The 13,844-nt window shown below is 43.2% G+C and overlaps 6 protein-coding genes across 6 annotated transcripts; 3 read left to right on the forward strand and 3 right to left on the reverse strand.

Annotated features, from left to right (window-relative positions):
- Positions 1–2,599: 2,599 nt before the first annotated feature.
- BDB00DRAFT_839401 (uncharacterized protein) lies at positions 2,600–3,653 on the reverse strand. The gene has a single exon (XM_053124695.1). The coding sequence runs from the start codon at positions 3,291–3,293 to the stop codon at positions 2,721–2,723; it is 573 nt and encodes a 190-aa protein (XP_052976321.1). The 5' UTR covers positions 3,294–3,653; the 3' UTR covers positions 2,600–2,720.
- Positions 3,530–4,036, reverse strand: BDB00DRAFT_839402 (uncharacterized protein). The gene is made up of 2 exons (XM_053124696.1): positions 3,757–4,036; positions 3,530–3,629 (listed from the first exon to the last, which is right to left on the reverse strand). The coding sequence occupies exons 1-2, from the start codon at positions 4,016–4,018 to the stop codon at positions 3,535–3,537; spliced, it is 357 nt and encodes a 118-aa protein (XP_052976322.1). The 5' UTR covers positions 4,019–4,036; the 3' UTR covers positions 3,530–3,534.
- A 700-nt stretch (positions 4,037–4,736) lies between these two features.
- BDB00DRAFT_567794 (uncharacterized protein) lies at positions 4,737–6,811 on the reverse strand. Its single transcript, XM_053117890.1, has 4 exons — positions 6,635–6,811; positions 6,280–6,457; positions 6,056–6,201; positions 4,737–5,966 (listed from the first exon to the last, which is right to left on the reverse strand). The coding sequence occupies exons 1-4, from the start codon at positions 6,635–6,637 to the stop codon at positions 4,773–4,775; spliced, it is 1,521 nt and encodes a 506-aa protein (XP_052976323.1). The 5' UTR covers positions 6,638–6,811; the 3' UTR covers positions 4,737–4,772.
- A 175-nt stretch (positions 6,812–6,986) lies between these two features.
- On the forward strand, positions 6,987–8,155 carry BDB00DRAFT_769480 (chromatin associated protein KTI12-domain-containing protein; the record flags this gene model as incomplete). Its single annotated transcript, XM_053119818.1, has 5 exons — positions 6,987–7,149; positions 7,328–7,383; positions 7,446–7,525; positions 7,643–7,805; positions 7,874–8,155. 5 exons carry the CDS (start codon positions 6,987–6,989, stop codon positions 8,153–8,155), a joined length of 744 nt encoding a protein of 247 aa, XP_052976324.1.
- A 323-nt stretch (positions 8,156–8,478) lies between these two features.
- On the forward strand, positions 8,479–9,577 carry BDB00DRAFT_839410 (thioredoxin-like protein). Its single transcript, XM_053124697.1, has 5 exons — positions 8,479–8,539; positions 8,628–8,852; positions 8,952–9,095; positions 9,166–9,306; positions 9,392–9,577. The coding sequence occupies exons 1-5, from the start codon at positions 8,536–8,538 to the stop codon at positions 9,463–9,465; spliced, it is 588 nt and encodes a 195-aa protein (XP_052976325.1). The 5' UTR covers positions 8,479–8,535; the 3' UTR covers positions 9,466–9,577.
- Positions 9,578–12,356: 2,779 nt separating this feature from the next.
- BDB00DRAFT_918147 (beta-lactamase-like protein) lies at positions 12,357–13,749 on the forward strand (the record flags this gene model as incomplete). The annotated part of the gene is made up of 5 exons (XM_053128723.1): positions 12,357–12,502; positions 12,582–12,637; positions 12,783–12,978; positions 13,068–13,209; positions 13,286–13,749. 5 exons carry the CDS (start codon positions 12,357–12,359, stop codon positions 13,502–13,504), a joined length of 759 nt encoding a protein of 252 aa, XP_052976326.1. The 3' UTR covers positions 13,505–13,749.
- Between the last annotated feature and the right edge of the window lie 95 nt (positions 13,750–13,844).

Below are 13,844 nucleotides of genomic sequence, written 5' to 3' on the forward strand. Positions count from 1 at the left end.
GTGGTAACCTTGTAAGGATTAGCGACTTTTTCCCAACAAGCAGTTATGCGTTGTTTCTCTCGAAAATAAAGCTAGTCCTGATTTTCCAGCATGAACAAATAACAGAGTTAGAATAGCCGTGCCTCATCCTGCTCATCCCCCAAGCATAAAAACCATTACGGTGGTGTATTTTTCAAGCATTAATGCGCCTTTCTTAAACCAGCCACATCATATCGTGGATTGTTGCGGCAGGAAAGTCATTGGACAGGTGCCAAGAAAATACAAGAAAGGTCCTTCTCCCTACAATGCGCAAGGGATGTATCTCTATTATCGCTTCTCATTCAGCAGTAGCTTAACGGACAAAAGGCGTATATAGCAAGCATATAATATGTAGAGTCCATATTTTAAGGACGCATGTGCATCTCGTCGTTATTAGGTACGTCTAAGAAAAAGAAGGATCGGCGATCATAGATGATGCGCGCGGCGTTCAAGGGGGGATTTGCACTCTATACTCTATAACTTGTTCTTAACCTGCCGTATGATATTTATTTACAAACAATGAATAGTTGTGGATATTCCCTTTCTTCGGGAACAGGACTGGTAGTAACTCAGCGCAGTAAAACGTGTAAAGAACAACTTTACCTTTCGACCGGTGATGTCACGCATAGGAGCATAAATACAAGGGCGCAGAAAATGTATGACGTCTCGTATTTGGTATACGACGACGTAATATTAAGCATACTCTAAGTAGCACAGCCAACAAGGGCGTAAAATCTTTCCTAATATATAAAAACAAACAATGCTCCATGCACTATGAGTGCATCCGACTTTGTAGTAGCTCACCGCATGGAAAAAGTTAGATAGGTCCCGGGCCACCATGAATATGTTTATGATTCAAAATGACAGTGCTTCGTCTGTAATTCCCTATAAAAATACTAACAACTTGGTATATAATCACGACCCATTGCTTTATACGGATTTATGTAAACAAACGGAACCGTCAATTCCATGGTGGGGTTGCATTCTTAGCTCTCAGGTACGTTAAACAAATACGGAGCACCAAGAGTATGTATAGAAACCCCATTTTAGTAAAGGGTTACCTTCAATCTGCTGCTGTGCTGCTTTGGTCATGAATATAGTATTCAGACCAGTACGTAGTCGAATTTGGACACTTGATAGGATAGGTATGTCTATGTATATAGACTACGCCATAACAACAATCAGTTTTTTGCTTTACGCGCATTTTACGAACGTATGTGGCAAACACAAAACGGCTTTACATCCAGTCTACCGACAGCTTGGCTATACATACGTGTCAGAAACATATCCGCGCTGCATGCTATGTAAGGCTTATTGTTGCGTTGAAGTACTGTGTACACATCAGTAAGAATAACATAGACTAAGGATATGTACTTCACTCACTGCATACATAGTATATAACAGCTGGGGACAATGTAATTCTATCGATGTGTAAAAATGCTCTAAGACCCATTCTTTGTTTTCTTCGCCTAGAAAATCGTACAGCTATACTCTTTCTGGATGATGGTCGGAAAACTTATACGGCTATGATATAACCGCTTGAAAAAATTCAGAGTATACTATTAATAAGATCTCTTCAACATATCACCCTTAATCTTCATAGCAAAATTTCTTCGTACACATGGATTTATTGGATTTTAATAATAATTTAAAAGGGTTTTTTTGTAAAGAAAGTGCGAGCAGTGTGTGGTGCGACGTCTTACTGGTAGATGAAATTTATGTTATACTAGCCTGAGATGTAATGTTTTCTTTATGACAGTACTTAATCAGCCATGAGCGTGTCGTGAAATAACATAAGAATGACTTCGGGCGTATTTCATGCAGGTGGCATCTAGTGCAGCTAGGCCACCTCGTCGGTTGAGAGAAAGACTTACATTGATCTTGTATATCATAATGTGCAGTGTTCAATACAATTGCTCTCAAAACACCAAAGTTTTATATAACCAATGAAAAGGGCCCGTAAATATCCCATTGAAAAGCAACAGCCTGATAAGCAGTGTCTACCTCGAGTAAAACAATATGGTTATGTAGTAGATAATGGCCAAAAGCGGTTGACCGCACGAAAAAATATCACATAACTCATCACCGCTGAATTTGATTTTAATCCCTACTCGTTCATAGATGTGTTCGTCATGCAACCTGGTTAGCGATCCGACGATACGGATAAGCAGTACCATTGATCGTTATTTCCACTTCTTATGTTTGAAAATGCTCAAAGGCCAGTGATCCAGACCCTAAGCGAGTTCTTTGTACCTCTGGACACTGAGACACAAATCAAATGACATGGTGCTGATGATGATAGCTAGGAGCATTGATACGTCCTAACTCAGTAGCAACAGAAGTACATAAAACACAAAATTACGCAAATTATCGGAAGGTGAACATCGATAGTTTTACGGCAAGCGTGAATTGCTACACATCGTTGTCTTTTACTTGACATTGCGGCTCATGATGGCAAGAAACATCGAGATACGTAGCAAATAATTACTTGCTCAATGTTGTACAATATGACTATGGTATCATCAATATATATGGAATAAACTATAGAAAAAAATTTTCGTAATGATATCGAATAAAAAACTCCAGCAAAAAAAAAGAAAGGGTATATATTCCATAATGACTACAACAGAAAAGAAGAATAGAACAGCCCGGGTCAAGTAAAAATGAAGCAAATAAGCAAAAGTGCGGGGGGAGGTAGATTTTTAGGGATTTTGACTAATGGAAATTGTAGGTGTTTCAGAGTTATCAGTAATTGGATCTGTAGTAGAAGTAGCTGTAGCAGTAGTTGTAGAGATAGAAGTAGAAGACGTAGTGGTGGTAATAGGATTGGCGGTAAGAGCAGCAGCAGTAGTAGTAGAAGAAGAAGAAGAGGAAGAAGAGGTAGTAGCAGCAGAGGTTATAAACATTTTCTGATGAAATGGGTCAGTATCAGGCATATTTTGCAAAAACGATTGCCATTCGGCCCAGATATTCAATGCAGGGCCTGATAAACGATGTACTCTAACCGAGGTAGCCTGTTTATCTTGAGTAAAATCGCGACACCGAGTCCATCCAGTCAAGGGATCATGCATAAAGAATGCCATCGTTCCGCATTTCTCTTCGTCCAGAGTGAGTTGAATCTCCAGACGTTCGTTTGTAATGGGTTCGAGCTGGATCGTCTGGACTGCGTCCAAGTCAAATGTCATTTTGAAAGAGTAGGAGCCGTCCTGAATTACCCAGGTCATGTTTCGCTGGACCAGATCACAGTAGCATTGTAGATCGTTGGGCTGTAGCATGACGCGTTTCCAAGTGCCGATCTCGAGAGTGTCGATGGAGAATCCGTGTTGGATCAGCACAGCAGGATCTACATAATGGTTGATGAATAAGTAAAATGATTTATACTTTTCAGTATCAAAATAAGTAGAGAACTAGAGGAGCTTAGGTCAGCAATTATCTGGTTATAGATCATTGATCAACATTTACATGATTGGAATACGTCTGTAGGTGACCATTCATCTGCTGTAGCAGTTGTTGGGATTATTGGCATAGTGGCCCCTCGTTGATGACGCATTTGTTGCTGCTGCTGTTGCTGCTGTTGATCATGCTGATTATGATGATGCTGCAACGTAGTGCTTGGATCCAAAGAATGAGCACGTAAAGGAGTAGGTGGAGGGGGAGGAGGGGGAGGAGGTGGGTGTGCAAACATGGTGTGAGGGTTACTGGTGCTAGTATTATTGTTGTTGTTGTTGTTGTTATTACCGTTATTATGACTCGACGACGACGTTTGTTGTTGATTGTAGTAATAGTAGTAATAGTAATAGTACATTTGTGGGTCCTTGGAATTCTGTTGCTGACAAGCATTTGAAGCAGCCTCTGCAGCTAGTTGCTGCATCCGCCATATCCGGTTTTGAGCAATGCATGTTCGTCTTGCTATATTCTTTTCTTTGGCACGACGGTTTTGGAACCAGATTTGAATGGAGCGTTCTGTCATGCCGAGTTGACGCGATAATTGTTCGCGCATCCGACCATTAGGGGATGGATTGACAGCAAATGTGTTTTCCAACACGGCAAGTTGATTTGGCGACGTGCGAGTGCGTTTACGGGGTTGTTGCTGGTGATGCTGCTGCTGCTGCTGTTGCTGATGGAGATGCTTCATATTATGATCGAATGACACTTAAGGGGGCTTGTTTGGTAGGGAAAATTTACATTAAAGGGGTTGTTTGAAATAAAGAAAAAAGAAGATAAATGGTAGAACAGTATGGAGACCGGTCTAGAAAAAGAGAATGTCCAATTTTTATAATTGCCCATTTCAATGTAGGGCTCGGGAATAAAAAAGCTTCGCGACGATCATGTCCGCAGAGGCATTTTGTACGATGCTGTTAATTGACACATACCGCATTTGAGACGTGCGCGTGGTGGAAATGCCTTTTTTATATATGCTTGCTTGGATGCACCGAATCGTAAGATGGCAGCCCGAAATTGAAGGTTACACAGCCATTGGTCCTAACATTCTCGGCCCTACGAATCAACCAGCGGTCTATATAAGAGCGGGTTCTTTCGCCCACATTTGCTTTATTGGTAATTAAATTAAAGTATTATTGCATAGATCATTGCTACCAGATGATATATATATTTGTGTTCTATATAGTGTGTGCGTGTTGTGTTCTTTTCGCGAAGCGTTGTGCTAGCTTGGAATGTAGATGATAATTTTTGATAGCAGAAAAGGGGGTTGGGTATTAACTAGTATATATTACGGTTAGTATGATTATAAATGCTTAGGCGTATTCTGGAGGCGGTCGCGATGGTATGCGCTCAAGCTGCTGATGTTCATGCTCGAGCGTGGTGGTTACTAAAAAGGGAGCTTGGGAAGCATATTGCATTTGCAGGGCAAAGTCGTGATAGCATGAGCAAAGGAACGTGTGGGGTGGTATATGAGGCTTGTCGATTTCGGGCATTCCACGTTCACTCGCCAGCACGGCCTTCTCCTTGCTGTGCTTATGTTTTGGCTTTTTGGGTATATTGCGAGGCACCGAGCCCAAATCAAAATAAGAGGGGAGTCGGCCAAAGTCTTCCTTGAGGCGGCAATCGAACACGCTGATGGGCACCTCAAACACAATCGTATCGTAGACGCGGTTCTTTTCTTTGTTCTTGTTTCGACTCACGCGAAACTTGGATAGGACATTGTGCCAGCCGGCGGCACTTCCTCCTATTGCTGCAGCATCCAGCATCATCGACATGTCTGCAGTCGAGGCAGGAGGTGTCGATACAGGAGAGGAGGACGATGAAGAAACGGTCGACGAGGATAAGGATTCGGCCAATGGAGGTGTTGTGGTGCCGCCGTCATCAGGCGAGGATATGGTCATTGTAACGGTAAGATAGTGACGGAACTGGATCTCTTTGTAATGTGTGGTGGTGTGGTGAAGGTTCTGGTGGCATGTCGGCGTAGCAAACGTGAGTCGGTGAGCAAATGTGTCGTCTAACTTGATAGGCCGCGCGCCATTGTGTTTGTCAAACAACGAATGTAGCGCTTCCGTGGTATCTTCTGGTATTTCCAGTGCAGTCGAAGCGCGGAACTCGAATGAAAACTTTTCGTGGCCATTGCGTTGTGCTCGCATTTCGAGCTCGAGGTAACGGTTGAGCTCGCTCACAACCAGGTCCATGCTCTCAATCCGCACGTGCTTGCGTTGCGGTTGGACTACCGTGCGGATACTAAATGCCTCGCCTGGCGAAAAGGCCGCTTGTTCTATGACGACTTGGATGTCCGCCGCGGTAATGCGCTTCTCGAGCGTTCGCGAGAGATCTTGCACCGAATTATTGGTCAATAGCGAATTGGACATGTACGTTCGTAGAATCAAAACGTGCTTGGAGACGTGCCACGAGTTAAGAAGCTGGATTCCTGGGCGGGTGACTCGTGCCTCAACGGTGTGTCGCACGCGACCATACATGTCTTCAATGGTTTCGACGACGGACTATTTACATCGAAAAATCAGGAAAAACAATTAGCTCTAGGTCTCGGGAAAAACAATAGATGGAAGATTTTGATCGTTTTATTACTCACGTTAGGAACGAGGAAAACGAAAGGAAAGCGATGGGTGCCTGCAGGCAACTTTGTCGACTGTTCATCCTCGGTCTTTGTCAAGACTTGCACGTTCTCTTCACTCAACACTTTTTCAGAGGTTAGCCGAGTGCCACGAATGCCAATGCCTAAACAACACCAAAATTATCAACGATAAGATAAGCGATAAAGCTGCAGATTCAGTTAAACGCAGTTGATTGCTTTACCTTCAGGCCAGTAAGTGGTCGCTGTAGATTTAAAGGTCACACTAACACTTGAGATCTTTGTCGGTTTTGGTAATGACAAGACAACATTGCCAGAGAAAACTGATTGGACATCTTCTTCGGGACCCCCACGTAGAATGACCGGCTTCAAAGGATCAAACGACAAATGAGTTTGCGAGATCTTTTTTAAGTTCATCGCGTCGGGGGATCAGTAGACGGCACAGACGGAGACAGACAAAAGAGTGAGTGATATAAAAGGCCTTATTGTTTACAAAAGGTCGAGCAAATAGAATGTGAAACTTGCACAGAAACAATAAACGAAATCGATGAAAAAAAAAATCCTCGACCTTGAAGCTACCATATTTCATTTTCAGGCCAAACGCCGACACAATACACAGCTCTAGGTGCCACTAATACAACGACGAGGACTACACCAGGTGCGCTCGGATCAAGATCTCGACACAACCGTGAGAAAATTCACGACGTATTTGGCGATCATGACATGTCATTTTATCGGCAAACGTTCCCATTCGCTGTCCTCAACGAAGCTACTCGAAACCACATGTTCATCTGATTGTTCTTCTTACAGGAACACAGGGCGCGGGCACCGGATTACTCTCTTTCTCTCTCTCGGGAAAATAGGATTCCACAGTCACATCGAACCAATTTAGCCTTTACATCTTTACCTAATACACACGAATAGAAATAATATGCCGTTAATCGTATTGACCGGATTCCCGAGCAGTGGCAAAACAACAAGAGCAAAGCAAATCGAGCAGTACATGCTCCAGCGCCTTCAGGCCGAAGAGCGGTCCATGCGCATTCACATAATCAATGACGATTCGCTCAATGTCAGCAAAGATGCATATCGAGGTGCGGATTTCGCTCTGATCCGTGTGTCTATGCGTTGGAGAATTATAGCTCACAAGTACCCGTTCATACATAGAGGCACGCGAAGAAAAGAAGGCTCGCGGTGCTATGCTTTCAGCGGTGGAACGACTATTAAGCAGAGACGACATTGTTATTGCAGACGGCATGAACTATATCAAAGGTTTCCGATACCAGCTGTACTGCGTTGCGCGCGCCATTAGCACGTCTCACTGCGTGGTAAGAAATATAGGGAATAGACCATTTACGTTTGTTTTATCGTAACCACTTATTGTTGCTAGGTACACGCAGGCACACCGATTGCTATGGCAAAAGAATGGAACACGAAACGAGAATCGGCAGAGGCATATGACTCGACTGTGTAAGCAATATCTTGGGGGGAGGAGAGGACATGCAAGCAAAGTAATACAGGAAAGAGATGGTGCGATTTCGGGGGACTGATTAGAAGATTGATCAACCTCTTCCTTACTGCTGCTAGATTTGATGAACTAGTGACACGCTACGAAGAGCCAGACTCAAAGAATCGGTGGGACTCGCCACTCTTCACAGTCATTTACGATGACGAAAGTGCTCCTGGCGATAAAATCTGGGATGCGGTCATTTTGCGTAAACCGCCACCACCGAACATGTCAACTATTTCCGTAAGTGGTGTGCAACCATTTCCCTTTCTCGTATAATTTAAACCCAAACCTTATTCTGGCTGTCGTAGAAACCCGTATCAGATACGAGCTACGTGTATAAGCTCGACAAAGTGACGCTTGAGATCATCAATGCCGTGACCGAAGGCCAAAAGGAATTCGGTGCCGGTGGTCTGCCCATGGTTGTCCCGCATGCCTCGGCCAAGGTGATCAATCCCTCACGCTCAGTGACCTTATCAGAACTACGGCGTCTGCGCAAGCAGTTTGTGTCCATCAACAAGATGCGCACTACGCTGGACACTGATCGTCTAGGCGATCTTTTTGTTGACTACCTCAATACAAACTTGGAATAGAGATGATATCATGCCATGATTAAGTGTGTGTACTGTGTTTCTGCTTTGGCTTTTTTGTTTTTCATTGGGAGACGGAGGTAGAGGAGGCAAACAGCGAGATTTGATAGGCCATGAAGCGCATGATTAAGCAAAGCAGAGCTCTTGGCTCCGACTCGCTGGCCGACTCAAAATGAAGAAGATCGAAATCATTCGAAGATAGTCTGCGTTTTTGATTGGGTATCACGAGGCTTGACTAAGCATTTCAAGCAGCGAGGGTGGCTGTCCTGTTTATCAACAATCGGTGGAGCGCGCGTCACCTTGAAAACCCGCCCACCCATATAAAAGCCGGGGGCAAACCTGTAATTTTGGAATCATCTTTTTCCCTTTCGTAATATTAAAAAATGGGTAAGCTTCCCTCGCTTCCGCTACTGCTGCGCCTTGTCCCTTGCTTCGTTAGCATGTTACTGACCTCTTCCTGTTTGCTCTTGTACAGTCGCTCAAGTTCAAAAGCCCGCTCCCGCCTTCACCCTTCCCGCCGTCGTCGATGGTGAGTTCAAGGATGTCTCGCTCGCTGACTACAAGGGCAAGTACGTTGTCTTCTTCTGGTACCCCATGGACTTCACCTTTGTCTGCCCCACCGAAATCCTTGCCTTCTCTGAGCGCGTCAAGGAGTTTGAAGCCTTGGACACCGCTGTCATTGCTGCCTCCACCGACTCTGGTAATAAACGTGCTCGCTTTGAACACGCGTTTTTATGTTGTTGTCTTCTTTTGCGGAAGATGTCTTTCTAACACAGCTCCCTTCCGTTGACTTCCATAGAATTCTCTCACCTTGCCTGGATCAACACTCCCCGCAAGCAGGGTGGTCTTGGTGACATGAACATCCCTATCGTCGCCGATAAGACTAAGAAGGTCGCTCGCGACTACGGTGTCTTGCTTGAGGATGAGGGTGTTGCCCTTCGTGGTACGTATTTGATTAAATGTGGGGGAATAACGTGACAGCATTGTACTCATCATTTGTGTGCATTTTACAGGTCTCTTCATCATCGACCCCAAGGGTATCGTCCGTCAGATCACCATCAACGATCTTCCCGTTGGTCGCAACGTCGACGAGGCCCTTCGTCTTGTTGAAGCCTTCAAGTTCACCGATGTCCACGGTGAAGTTTGCCCTGCCGGTAAGATGACACGGAAAATGGAATATGAAAACCGGGAATGGGAAGAGTAGTGTAAGGGTTACTGACATGTTCAATTGCTATATAGGCTGGCAAAAGGGTGCTGAAACCATCAAGCCCGAAGTCAAGGCCTCCAAGGAGTACTTTGAGAAGGCCAACTAAGTGCAATCTCAGCTGTACATGAATAAGACTCCATAGCTTTGCTTTTTTTTCTTGCGCTTTGTACCATACTTTTTAAACCAAAATAAATACATTCTTTGACTGCAGAAAAAAAGAAACGGAAGGACATGGGATCGTGTGTGATAGGCACAATACACACGTGGTAGGTGGCATGGGCTGTCAAAAGTATTCACGCTCCCACGCTTTCGAGAGGGCTTTTAAAAAAGCAGTTCCTATGTAGTCCCGAACCGCCGACGTGTGTATATTTGCGACTGCAACCTGTGCCGCTTAGTATACAAACATAGACGCCCCTTTTGCCACCTATCACTAAAAAAATGCGTTCGGTGTTTCCGACTTCATCGCCTGAGTCTTTACTTGCGTCTCTCTCTCTCTATTGCCTACGTTGTGTATCTGCGATTTCTAGGATCTCTTTCATATATTAAATCACCTCCACGTTGATATATCGCTTCAAACGATCAAATAATATATCGCCCTGTATTCTCTTTCAAACGAAAATCCGGATTACCCGTGACCTCATCTTATTTAACACATCGGTATCAGATACAAAGATGTCAGATCAAACAAAACATATTTTGCAGTTTATAGATACACTGCTGATTCGAAGCGCATCAATGTCAAGTTCTCTATGAATCAGAGCAACCACACAGAATACATAACCTATGATGATTTACAGTGTCGTCAGCAAAACATACAGATCTGTTTTGGTGAGGTATATTGGGCACCAGATGCCTTTTTACATCCTCCGCACCGACAGTTTGAAAAAGGCATTTCCAATACTAGCGGCAACATAGAAGCACCGTTGTTTGACGTGATGTGCTACCCCACGTAACTGCTCACTGAACTGGATGCGCACCTTGCTGCAACAATCGACAATAATAAAGAACAAAGAAACGATATCTCCCTTTCTCATAACTAGTAGTGCTTATGCAAGATGTGGTTGCAGAATTGCATAATAATTCCGGGTGCTGTGGTGTAACAGCTTGATGAGTGCATCGATATAGATATCTATTGCTATGATAGAAAGACGGTTGATTTTGTCGAAAGCAAAACACTGTATTTGGCTCTATCGTACTGTAGAGATAAACACCATTCACAAAGTATCATGCTCTTCCAAGAAAGTTATGTATGTCATACACTCTTTTGAGACAACCGAGCTTATTTTGCTTCGCTTACTTTCTTTGTAGTATCAAGATACGGTTATTGCAACAGTAACGTACTTGCATCAATATTATGGTAGAGGCAGTAATCTGCAAGCAAAGTGTCCGTCAATTCTGGGCTTGCCCTTAAAAAAAGTCAATTGTGCGAAAGAGCAGTATCATTTGCTCTACATATACTTATTTGCGCCTACTGGACGACTAAATGGCATACATGTACTTTGCCTGCATAAAGAATGGCCAAACGCAATTTAACGCTACATATCTCATCGTTACAGCAATTGGTCGCATTGAAAATGAAACGATAGCATGTGTTATACAGTAGCAGAACTTTCATGATCTCATCGGTGAATGACTGACTATCCACAAAGCAGCAAATGTAAACTTGTTGCTTATATAAACTTGACATTTTCGTAGAGCTAAAAAGTACGAAACAAAAAAATCAGCAAGAAATGCACACACCTACTGTTAGCAGGTGTTTTTTTAGGTCAGTGATTCCAAACAATGGAGGTAATCATCAATTACGCCACACTTAAGCCGGTAACATTTTTGGTACCGTCTCGAAATTCAGTTTTGTGATTTAATGCTTTCAAAGGCTCTTGAAGGCTACGAAAAGCGTTTCAAACTTCCGACGACGTAGACGCCGGTGCAACTTTCAACTAAACATTTTTTCAAAAGCTTAGTGGAACGAACAAACAGCCATGCTATTCGTGCAAGTAGTAAATAGAATCCCAGAGGAGTTGAAAGCTATCGAATGTTCTTCGTTGATATGTTCCGTTCATGTAAAGAAGTGCATGAGCGTGATTGAATATTGACTTTGCATCGGGCATACTACAAAAAGTGTCACATAGTAGACCAATGGAGAAAGGATATAGCTGTCATGACTGATGATTAATCTATTACAAATTACGTTGGATAGCAAGATATTGGGAACTTGTAAGATTTTCAATTGAGTAGTAGTAGTAGTAGTGATTGTATAGCAGCAACCTTTCCCAGTTCTGTTACTAATAGATTACCATCAGAAGGAGTTCGTACCACTATCCATCGATTAATGTCAATTCGTGCCATCCGCCAAAAAGCAAATAAAGGGGAGTCAATTCTTAACATATTCCGCAGCCTTACAACAGGCCGATCCAAGATATGAATGCTTCAAGCTTATCCGTACCGATTGTAGAATCAAGCTGAGAAGAATCTAATCGGCTATACGGCGATGTTCCCTAAAGGTCCGTTAATACCGCGCCTGCCTCGAGTAAAATTGACAAGCATACTTGTTGTATTTCAATATAAACTGTCTATATTTCGCAAATTGTAACTGTATACAAAAGATCATTTGAGCATTCGGTAGCCAGCAGCGTGCAACTGATGAACAATGGCAGCATTGTTGTCTCCTTGGGGACAACATTCAGGATAGCTGAAAGGAAGAACAAAGTGAACCATGTACCGATCCCAGTGTCGATGCAACATCAGCATGATGGTTCAGGTTCAAGAAAGTTCTTACTCAGGAGTAGAGTGTTTTTGTGTACAAAGCGAACGCTTTATTTTCCCCTTCGAACGTTCATAGAATAAAACTTGCTGTTGCGGACCCTCTATTCAAAAGAACTTTCTAACGAAGACATAAAATCCTTATAAGGATTTTTTACAGTCCTGCGGCCTCCTTTTTTTCTCTCTTTTATCTCTTATTTTATTTGCGTTTGACTATTTACACCAAAGAAGCACAACATGAAAATCATTCCTATCCAGGTCTTGGAAGACAACTACTCTTACATTCTCATCGATGACACGACGAAAGAAGCCGCTGTTATTGACTGTGTCGATCCTATCAAAATTCTAAATGTTGTGAGCCAAACAGGTGCCAAATTAACCAGGTATTTTCGATATGCCGGACGGCAGCAAGGTCCATTTTTCATTCAGGGATAGCAACAACTAAATAGTCCTGTCGTATAGTGTGTTTGTTACGCACCACCACTGGGATCATTGTGGAGGCAATATCGAACTAGTAGGTAAATAAACACTTTATGACCGGCAAAACGGTTCGCTATGTTTTATTGCCATTTTTAGTTTATAAAGTGGGATCCGAGTAACACAAGAACATCTCGGTGGAGTTTGTTATTTATCGCTGAAGATGGGATTGTATTACACATGTAGCAAAGAAGCCGGGACTTGCTGTCAGTGGTGCAGACGCAAGAATCCCAGACATCAACTTTGTGTGCAAGGATAATGAAGAGTTCAAGCTTGGTACATTGGTAGTAACGCCTCTTCACACGCCATGTCATACCAAGGGTCACGTCTGCTACTTTGTCACGGATCACAGCACGAATGAAAAGGCGGTGTTCACCGGAGAGTGAGTGAGATATAATATGGCCTTTTTGTGCGCAATAGTATCATCGGGAACAATGGGCTGGTATAGTAATCATGAGATATATATAACAGCACACTGTTTGTGGCTGGCATTGGCAAGTTCTTTGAAGGTGACGCGCGGGACATGTACCGTAATTTGTTTCACGTCCTTGGCAAGCTGCCGGATGATACCTGGGTTTACTGTGGCCACGAATACACCAAGACCAATTTAAAGGTAAAAGAAGGAAAGACAACGGGTAAAAAATGCACAAGTGTAATGACATGATCTAAAACGGTAACTTCTATTAAAGTTTGCTCTGTCACTTGAACCCCACAACGAGGCACTGATGGCAAAATGGGCATGGTGTCAAGACAAGCAAATCACGGTGCCATCAACAATAGCGCAGGAGAAAGCATATAATCCATTTCTACGGGTGAACGAGCAAACCATACAGCTGATCACTGGCAAGAGCGACCCTGTCGAAGCTTTAGCAACGCTTCGTGAATTGAAGAATGCATTCCGATGTTAACTGCGGCGATCTCTTTTAGGCTTAAATAACCTTTTTGCATACTACTACTACTACTATGTGTACTACAGGCCAACTAGCTTGTATGTCTAATCTGTCCCCACCCGCTCCTACTTCTCCATCGTGTCTCTTACTTTCCTACTATATAGTCTATCACACTAATTCTGTAATACCACATGACAACGACGCCCTGGCTTTTTTTTAGTATCTTTTTCTTCTATCACTTTTGAGGAAATATTTAGAAATGCAATGTTCATTTTTGATCTACGTCAATCGATATGCTGTGCCTGCATTGTCGATCTTGTTTTTTCTGTATCATCATCATCATCATCAACCTCTCCGA

Source organism: Zychaea mexicana (assembly GCF_025766255.1).
Source record: "Zychaea mexicana strain RSA 1403 chromosome Unknown BDB00scaffold_76, whole genome shotgun sequence".
In the NCBI taxonomy this organism is placed as follows: Eukaryota; Fungi; Mucoromycota; class Mucoromycetes; order Mucorales; family Lichtheimiaceae; genus Zychaea; species Zychaea mexicana.

What these genes read in the sequence shown, in the direction of transcription:
- BDB00DRAFT_839402 (XM_053124696.1), bottom strand. Translation starts at nt 4,018, where the DNA reads ATGCGCGAACAATTATCGCGTCAACTCGGCATGACAGAACGCTCCATT. An exon ending in GTCGTCGAGTCATAATAACG is followed by an intron (nt 3,630 to 3,756) that starts GTAATAACAACA and finishes TTTGGATCCAAG; the next exon opens with CACTACGTTGCAGCATCATC.
- BDB00DRAFT_567794 (XM_053117890.1), bottom strand. An exon ending in GACCACTTACTGGCCTGAAG is followed by an intron (nt 6,202 to 6,279) that starts GTAAAGCAATCA and finishes GGTGTTGTTTAG; the next exon opens with GCATTGGCATTCGTGGCACT. An exon ending in TCGTTTTCCTCGTTCCTAAC is followed by an intron (nt 5,967 to 6,055) that starts GTGAGTAATAAA and finishes CGATGTAAATAG; the next exon opens with TCCGTCGTCGAAACCATTGA.
- BDB00DRAFT_839410 (XM_053124697.1), top strand. An exon ending in TGCTGCCTCCACCGACTCTG is followed by an intron (nt 8,853 to 8,951) that starts GTAATAAACGTG and finishes TGACTTCCATAG; the next exon opens with AATTCTCTCACCTTGCCTGG. An exon ending in CGGTGAAGTTTGCCCTGCCG is followed by an intron (nt 9,307 to 9,391) that starts GTAAGATGACAC and finishes ATTGCTATATAG; the next exon opens with GCTGGCAAAAGGGTGCTGAA.
- BDB00DRAFT_839401 (XM_053124695.1), bottom strand. Translation starts at nt 3,293, where the DNA reads ATGCTACAGCCCAACGATCTACAATGCTACTGTGATCTGGTCCAGCGA.